General features: G+C 37.1%; 1 protein-coding gene across 1 annotated transcript; it reads right to left on the bottom strand.

Annotated features, from left to right (window-relative positions):
• Positions 1 to 1,578: 1,578 nt before the first annotated feature.
• Positions 1,579 to 8,848, bottom strand: LOC127423253 (NADPH oxidase organizer 1-like). Its single transcript, XM_051667406.1, has 8 exons — positions 8,710 to 8,848; positions 8,489 to 8,569; positions 8,335 to 8,407; positions 7,914 to 8,097; positions 7,543 to 7,739; positions 7,307 to 7,420; positions 5,060 to 5,177; positions 1,579 to 3,304 (listed from the first exon to the last, which is right to left on the bottom strand). The coding sequence occupies exons 1-8, from the start codon at positions 8,782 to 8,784 to the stop codon at positions 2,659 to 2,661; spliced, it is 1,488 nt and encodes a 495-aa protein (XP_051523366.1). The 5' UTR covers positions 8,785 to 8,848; the 3' UTR covers positions 1,579 to 2,658.
• Positions 8,849 to 8,995: the final 147 nt, after the last annotated feature.

Here is an 8,995-nt window from a genome sequence, read left to right as displayed (position 1 = left end):
TTTTCCATTCTAGCACAAGTGACAAATGTGGTTAGCACCTGACAATTTTATACACTAACTTCTGGGACCCTATTTTTGTACCGTACAGGTTTTACTCTCCAGACAAAGGTATTGCTATGGAAACCACTGAACTTTCAATGGCTGCCTGCTCTAGAGACTACAAGCCCTTTTCTATAAACACAGAGGTCTGAATGGCCTGAGAACACAGTAGTGTTTTCTGTACAAAAGAATATATAATAAATTGTTACATGTGAATATAATATGTATAAATGTGTATAATATGTTACACTGTGTTATGTCCTACGCTTTAAACTAATTTATGTCCCACACTTTGAGAACTGAGCCAAATCAAGAACTCTGTTAATGAAGCAGCATTATAATGATATTCTGTGCAGATGTTTAAAAGTTTTTAACAATACAGAACACTCCAGGTTGAACTGGTCAATGTCCATATAGTGGAGGTTGAGGTAAGATGTGTCAGTGATTAAGTTGTGCCACCATTTTAATGGGAAACTGGGCAAATTTTGTAATTTGAGACAATACTGTATGTTCATTCAGTGCCCACCATATAAAGCTGACAGTGATTTTATGTTTCTTTTATTTTTAAGAAGCTCAAAACCAATTATCTTACATGGCATGTTAAAGGAATTTTATGTCGAAGCAAAATTGTCCATGTCTAAAAATAGAAGAGAGACCAGGGCTAGTTGTAACTTTTTGCTCAAAAAAGTCAATTTCTCTATTGGCACATAACAAAGTCTTGGCAACAAAAAAACGAATTATGAATATTACCACCATTATTTCCCAGAAAAAAATATGTTAATTTTAATCGATATTGTTGTTGCAACATAACTGATGAATGTTGACCATTATAGGCTGTAAAATAATTTTTCCATGCCATTTCATTCTGTATTACTATATACCTTCAGTGATTACAAAATAAGGGAAATCTGTGAGGGGAAGCTGAATTTGCCAACACATATGCACCTGCACAAGCAACTCAACAAACAAGCAATAGAATTTGATACAGTAAATGCAATAAAATGTGACAACTCACTGTTTCTGAGAATGTCCGCTTGTAAACAATGTATTAACACAGTTTGCGATTTAAGCAAATGTAGTTTCCAACATATTTACAGAGAAAACATTGCTTTTTATGTTAATATTTGTATTTTATTACCGGTTGCTGCCTTTTCATCTTACCGTGATATGATCATAATTACATATATAGGCATAAGTGAGGGTAACTTTCACCAGAAAAACTCAATCACTGATGATAAACATAGGTTCATGTTCATAAAATAGGTTAATATTTTAATAATATCATAATACATTATACTGTAAGTAGGTTCATAGAGTACATTAATAAATAGGCTATAGAATAATTCAGTTTGTTTTACTTAAAAAGCTTTCTAAACCAATTGTATCTGCATCGTATTTATCACTTTTACAATATCTGGAAGTATTCAGTGTGTTTTCCTCTGTATTACAGTTTTCAGTTTCCCTATTAAAGGAATGTTCCTGGTTCAAGACAAGTAAGGCATTGTCAAGACAATCAAGTTTTTATTAAAGAGACGAGTTTTATTTTATCAACAACAAGTTTTATATTGTCTACAATATATATTTCATGGCAAGTTAATGCTTTAATTACATGAGAACAGAAGCATTAAAAATGGGTGCAGTAAGAAATATTTACTGAAACGTGTACAGGCTTATAAGAAAAAGGTCAAATAAAACTTTCCAGTATGGAAAACAATTCACTTCAGAACATGCAAAAAGACGACTGAATATAAACTTGGTGAAAAAAATAAAACTGAAGCCATGGTACTTAATTCAAATCTGTTAAATACATACATTCAATTAAAATTCCAGGTTCAATACAAGTTAAGGCCAATCGACAGCATTTGTGGCATAATGTTGATTACCACAAAGAAATAAAAAAATCATTTTGATTCATTCCTCCTTTTCTTTCAAAAATCAAGTTTACAGTGAGGAAGTGAATGATGACAATATTTGGAGGGTTTAAAGGCAGTAATGTGAAGCTTATTATTTTATAAAAGCACTTACATGAATTCTTCTGATAAAACTTGTGTATTATTTGAGCTATAAAGTTGTTTAAATTGTCAATTTTACAGTCGTTTTAGGGTTTGTTCACATTACATGATGGCACCGAAGTGGTAAATTTGTTTGTAACTAGCTGTAAAAGGTTAGTGAGCGATTTTATCACACTAAAATCATGTTAACACACATATACTGTAGTTTATGTCTCGTGTCTGTACTTTTTAAAACAGTGAGTAATTTTGACGTTTACAGACTGGTACCATTCACATCCATTGTAAGTGCCTAACTGTAACCCAGGATTTGGCATTTTTTTAAAGAAAAAGAAGGACGAGTCAAAATGAATTTTTGTGGTAATCAATAATATGCCACAAATGCTGTCGATTGAGCTTAGCTTGTATTGAACACGGAATATTCCTTTAACTGCCTTTCTTTAATCAAGCTATTTATTATTTGATTGATACATCTGCACAAAGGACTACAAGAGACAATACAAAGAGATTACAGTGAATCATGTAGAAAAAGAACAGTAGAGGTTATGCAGAAGTTATGAAGTGAAAAAATTATTTAGTGTGTCATTATTATGCAACCATACTTTCTTTTTCAGTGAACTCTCTCACACCCCTTTTGCGCTCTACCTCCATCTACTAAACATGCTCTTTCAGGGAACAGACGTGCAGTGTTTGCTAGAGCAGCTTTACGGGTGTAGGTAGTGCAGCGACTGAGGATCTCTTGCGTTTGCGGTCTTTGTGGTACCCTGGGGTATCTGGCTGCATTCACTGGGTCACCACTTTCTGAGCTGGTGGGGCTGGACTGGCCTCTGGAAATACCACTTTCGTTGCCGTCTGACTCTGGCTCTTTATCAGGCTGTCTCAGGCCCTCTTCTCCATCTGAGCTGGACATGCTTGGGCTCATAGATTCAGTGTCTGAGGAACTGAAGCTTAAGTTGGTTGCATTATCGCTGAAGCTGTTCTTGAGGCTGTCAGACTCCTCATGCTCTTCATCCTCTGGAGCACTGTACTGGCTCTGAGGATCTGACAGCACTTCCAGAGAGCAGGATTTGAGGAAACTATTCATTCTGTATTGTGTGTGGACCTGAGGCTCAGTGGAGTTTGCGTCCTGCTTGAAGGAGTTGTTGGTGGAAATAGTACAAATATGAAGTTTCCTCTGGAGATTCTGAAGGCCAACTGTGGGGCTGTTGTATGGCTTTAGGATCATGGAGGGCACATAGCCTGCCTTTCTGTTATATCTGCAGAGAGCATACATGCCTTAAGATTAAGTTCTGTAAGATGCTGACACCTCAGTCATCATCACAAAAGAAATCCTGGGTGATCAGTCTTCTATCACCCTAAGTGGGGTTTATTTTGCCACAATAATTGGCTGACTGTTCATTATTCTGCGTATTACATGGCTACTTGCCAAATAAATAAAAAAATAGACATGAAATATTAATTGTAGTTGACATTATTGTATTATGTGACACGAAAGAGACCACAAGTGATCTTTTTACAATAAGTTTCCATTCATTAAATTTAGTTCAAGCATTAAATATAATGAACAAACAATGAACAATCATTTTTACAGAATTTATTCATCTTAATGTTAATTAATAAAAATACAATTGTTCATTGTTACTTCATGTTAGTTCATAGTGCATTAACTAATGTTAGCGAATGGAAACTTATTGTAAAAAGATCACCTGTGGCACATAATACAATAATGTCAACAACAATTAATATTTCATGCCTATTTTTGTATTTATTTTTTGATAAATGTTTTGATTTTAAATATGTATTACTATATGTTGAAATTAACATTAACCAAAATTATTAAATGTTATAAAAGTATTGTTTATTGTTAGTTCATGTTAAATAATGTTGCTAACTATTGTTAACAAATGGAACCTTTTTGTAAAGTGTTACCAAAATATTTGACTGCAGAGTGCTGCAATTGATCAGAATCAAGTATTCCAGAGAGCCATGTAATAATATATTTGTTTTGCACATGACATTTTACAACATTTATACATTTTTATATAAAGTCTGAATATATTTTCCCATTTAAAGAGATCGTTCACCCAAAAATGAAACTTCTCTCATCATTTACTCACCCTCATGCCATCCCAGATGACTTTCTTTCATCTGCTGAACACAAATTTTTTTTTAGAAGAATATTTCAGCTCTGTAGATCTTCACAATGCAAGTGAATGGAGGCCAGAACTTTGAAAATCACATAAGGGCAGCATAAGAGTTATCCATATGACTCCAGTGGTTAAATCTATTTGTGAAGCGATATGATAGGTGTGGGTGTGAACAGATCAATATTTAAATCCTTTTTTACTATAAATCTCCACTTTCACTTCAACATTCTTCTTCTTTTGTTTTTGGCGATTCACATTCTTCGTGCATATCACCACCTACTGGGCAGAGAGGAGAATTTATAGTAAAAAGGACTTTATTTTGATCTCTTCTGAAGATACATATCTTAAAACACTGGAGTCTTATGGATTACTTTTATGCTGCATTTATATGCATTTTGGAGCTTCAAAATGTAGGTACCCATTCACTTGCATTGTATGGACCTACAGAGCTGAAATATTCTTCTATAAATCTTTGTTTGTGTTTAGCAGAAGAAAGAAAGTGATACGCATTTGGGATGGCATTAGGGTGAGTAAACGAGGAGAGAATTTCCATTGTTGGGTGAACTATCCCTTTAATGATTATCTGTCACTTTTAGCTTAATTTTGTCATTTCTAGTTTCTTTGGAGCTTGCAGAAATACATTTCATTACCAGTATTACTGTGCTGCTACATGCAAGGTTGTTGTGCATTTGTTAAATACATTTTGGCTTGACTGTTATTTTTAATCCCTCAAACAGGAAAATGCTTCCTTTAAAATGTGGCCTCTCACACACCTTTTGCCTATAAATATATCAGCCTTGGAATACTTTGACATTCATATCATTCTTAAATGTTCAGGCAACCTGGGTAAACAACTTTAATTACCTAACAAGCCACCAGCCATTATTAGTCTTCTGTAACACCTCCACAACAGCACCAATGCTCAGGGACAGCTCATCCTCTTTTTTGGAAGTATAACCTCTTGTGGCACAGTACAGTGGCACTGGCGAGTGAGAAAATCTTAAGTTAGCAATGCTTCTTTGGACTTTCATTGAAACATTGTACATTTATGTAAAGAATAATTGACGACAGACCATTGAGTTACTGAAAAATAATGCACACCCAAGGTGGTAATGTGGTCACGACACGCAGCGGAGCTACACCTTGGGTGTGCATTATTTTTCAATAATTCACCAGGCTGGAGCACCTTAATACATTGTTCAGGGTTTTATCTCAAGACTTTTTCTGGTTTTCGTCCCTAAAACACTCTTGTGAGTGGAACTACTTTCTTCCGCCACAGATTCAGCATCTTTAATACAGCTCAAGCCTTCGTTGCTAGTTCGAAAACGTCACATTAGAACTAGCAACAGAGGATGCGCTGCTTTACTGGAGCACTTACTGACGTTAGTGCGTTTGTACGTGTGTGTGTGTGTGTTTGTGTGTGAGTTTGTTTTTGAGGTATCGAAAGAGAGAAGCCCAGAAACTGAGAGAGATCGCCTGTGGAATTACCTTTATTTGTTGCAGCTCTCGTCAGCAATAACATCGCTTTAAAATCGCCAAGATGTAAGTTTAAGCACTTCTCAGCAGCAGCGAGTGTTTCCATATTTCCATTGTAAACCTTAACAACTGTTTTCAAACCCACTGAGATGCAGGTGTGCGCTGACATGATGGTTCTGTTTTTCGCTCGCGAGTAAGTGTGTGCGTAATGTATATGTGTGTCCACGTGTGTGAGAGCTTAAGAGAGGGGGAAGGGAGCGTGAGGGTGTTTCCCACAGATATTTCAGATAATATAGAAACTGTTGTATTGATCAAGTGTATCTAGCTCTGATACAGCTGAAGCCTTTGTTGCTAGTTCGAAAACGTCACTTTAGAACTAGCAATGGAGGATATGCTGCTTTTCGGCATTGGAGTAACAAGGTAGTGTGTGTGTGTTTGCGTGTGTGTGTGTGTGTGTGTGCACGTGTGTGTGCGAGCGAGCGAGGGGGGGGGGTAGCGCGGTGCTTTCCACTATAGCTATGTGAGGCTGATTAGGATGAAATACATTGAAACGTAAAAAGTTTCACATATTAAAAGTTATTTCGGATAATAGAAACGTATTTATCAAGTCGCGGAGGGTACGGCTCTATTTCTTGGTCGCGACACGAGTCTCAGTGTGTGTGTGCGCATGCAGAAGTGCGGGGGAGACGAGGGAGCTTTTCAACCGAAATTGAAATAAATGTAGGCTATTATAGACATTGTTTGACGTTCTTAACCGATTTACTTTAAACAATGTCTTTGTTTATATGGTTATTTTGCTGTGGTAGTGTGTAAGGTGTGTGTGTGTGAGAGAGAGAGACAAGAGCGAAAGAGAAAGAGAGAAAGAGAGAGAGATGGAGGGAGCCCAAGGACGCCCAAGAATGAAATAAATTTAGGATATTACAGACAATGACTGCGTCCGAATATTCATACTTCCCTACTATACAGTATGTCAAAAACAGTATGCCAGTGGAGTAGTATGTCCGAATCCATAGTATTCATAAGACAGTAAGCGAGAAATGCCCGGATGACCTACTATTTCCGGTGAGATGCTGAAGTGTGGATCGGTTGAGCACTTTCCTATCCCACAATGCATCGGGAGCTGAGGAGACGTCACGTTCAAATGCTGGATTTAAAACAGTTTTCAATAGTAAGTGCTGTATACACAAAGAATGTTGCTCATTGTGCTTAAATGGCACTTGTTTAACTGAACTTGAGTGGATTATTTTCACGGTTGTTGTTGTCACGTCATATATTCTGGTCACGGGACCATGCGTACATTCCCGGATGTTAGTATGTCCGAATTCTATTCATACTGCCTCTTACATACCTAAAGAGCCTACAGTTTTATCGGCCGAGAAGTGCGTTTCTCATCAAATACAGTACATACTGTGACAGTACATGGTTTCGGACGCAGAGATTGTTTGTCATTCTTATCCGATGTACTTAATAACTGACATAATTTGTCGAAATGAAATGGAAACGTTATGCAGTCAAGACCTAGAACTACTTCACAACCGTGCATTTACTTGAAAAATAATTGCACACCTTAGAACGTCCACCAACCAATCAGAATCAAGAAACAGACCAGTGGTATAAGTAACAATTACATCTTACTTTCAACAATAGCTGAGTCGAAATCATCCTCATCTTCTTCCTTATCACATAACTCCAAGTAGGGAGCAGGAAACCATGCTAAACATTTATCTTCATTCTCGACGAGCCACCAACCTGTTCACATAACACCCACACCAAAATATTATCTACCAATTGCAAGAATAGACTCCAAGGAACTGCACTATATCCGGATTTATCTCTTAACAGTTCAATTCCTAATGAGAGAAGAAACATACCTGCTTGGTCTTTGATGAGCACATTCAGTCTTTCCTCCTTAACAACCTTAAAGGGTTTGTACTTTGTATCCTTAGTCTCATATGGAGCCACACATCTATATGTCTTGGATACAAAAGGCTGGGTCATATTGCCAATGCTCAGACATTTATTTCCTCGATTGACAGTGGGGATGTTTTCAGATTGCAGAATCATTACACTGCAAACAGTGAGAGAGGCATACAGATGTTACATTTAATCATACCTTATGCACAAACATGTCTTAGCATGTTCACTTGGCATTTAACTGCATCATGCCAATTCTGTAACAGGCACAATGAGCTAAAAACATGCAGTGACCTACATAGTCTGGCTACTTAAGTGATCTACATACCTGTTTTGGGTAAACTCTTTCTGAAGCTCTTGCTCATTTGGCAGGAAGAACTGAATAACAGCTGTGGAATGTGATACAGCAGAGTTACACTGCAACAGACTGCAACAATACTTCTCCAGACCGTTCAATCGATGCACAGACTTGACCAGACCCTTCAGCGGAAAGGTTCTCTTTGTGTTTCGGGCTGCAAACAGCAGACATCTCATTTGAATAACAGAACTAATGCACGAGTGGGACTTTTATATCACTGTAACAAGTAAAAAGGGGCTATTGTTACCTAAAATAGTTTTTCTACTAATTCTGACCCTTTTTGGTCAATATTATGTACTAGAATAAATTAATATGTTGCTGGATGAAGCAAATCTTTTAAATTATTACCTACATTTTGACAGTGCATGTGGATATGTGAGAGAAACCATACCTCCAAAATGGGGGAGCACTCTATCCTCTTTACCAAATGGTTTTTCCACAGGAAATTTCTTTTTCAGCTGCCTCTGTTGAAGAAAGCATATTAGGTGATGAGGTTTACCGTTCTAGTTACCATCTGTGCTGAGTCAAGTTATTGTAAAACCTACATGAAGCCTCTTGAAGTCCTGGAGAGACCTGTACACTATCATCTCGCTCTGGTCAGACCATAACACGGATGTAATGTACATCTGCAACAAACAAACAAGCAATTAATCATAATAATCATTTGAAACCTGAATCTTAAACTTTCGGAAGCGATAAAAAAGTATTTAAATGGTCTTCCCTAAAGATTATTTAAAGTTACTCTACGGATACATCATATTCTTACTTTGCTCTTTTCTTTCCTCATCACGCCGATAAGTCGGACATCGACAGGGAAGCGCAGATCACTCATAGCTGACATGGCTTCTAAAGAAAGAGATCAGAACAATGAATCGCTTTTTTCCTTGTTCTCGCTCAGCATCCAGATCATCCTCATTATTTATAGCTGCTAGGCGGACCTGGGCGTGTTGTTTATCTCACGTGAGCGTTTACAAGTCAGCCGTGCATGCTGTGAAATGCTGGTGCGTGCACGTGCGCATGTAGACGTCGTTGTTAATGAAGTTGCTGTAGAA

Source organism: Myxocyprinus asiaticus, chromosome 32, assembly GCF_019703515.2.
Source record: "Myxocyprinus asiaticus isolate MX2 ecotype Aquarium Trade chromosome 32, UBuf_Myxa_2, whole genome shotgun sequence".
NCBI classification, from domain to species: Eukaryota; Metazoa; Chordata; class Actinopteri; order Cypriniformes; family Catostomidae; genus Myxocyprinus; species Myxocyprinus asiaticus.
The sequence above is the reverse complement of the archived record's forward strand: the minus strand, read 5'-3'. Positions and strand labels throughout refer to the sequence as shown.

Coding starts and splice junctions, on each gene's coding strand:
- LOC127423253 (XM_051667406.1), bottom strand. CDS start 8,784: ATGTCAGCTATGAGTGATCTGCGCTTCCCTGTCGATGTCCGACTTATC. Junction 8,408..8,488: donor AGGACTTCAAGAGGCTTCAT/GTAGGTTTTACA, acceptor TTTCTTCAACAG/AGGCAGCTGAAAAAGAAATT. Junction 5,178..7,306: donor CGACTCAGCTATTGTTGAAA/GTAAGATGTAAT, acceptor CTCACTCGCCAG/TGCCACTGTACTGTGCCACA.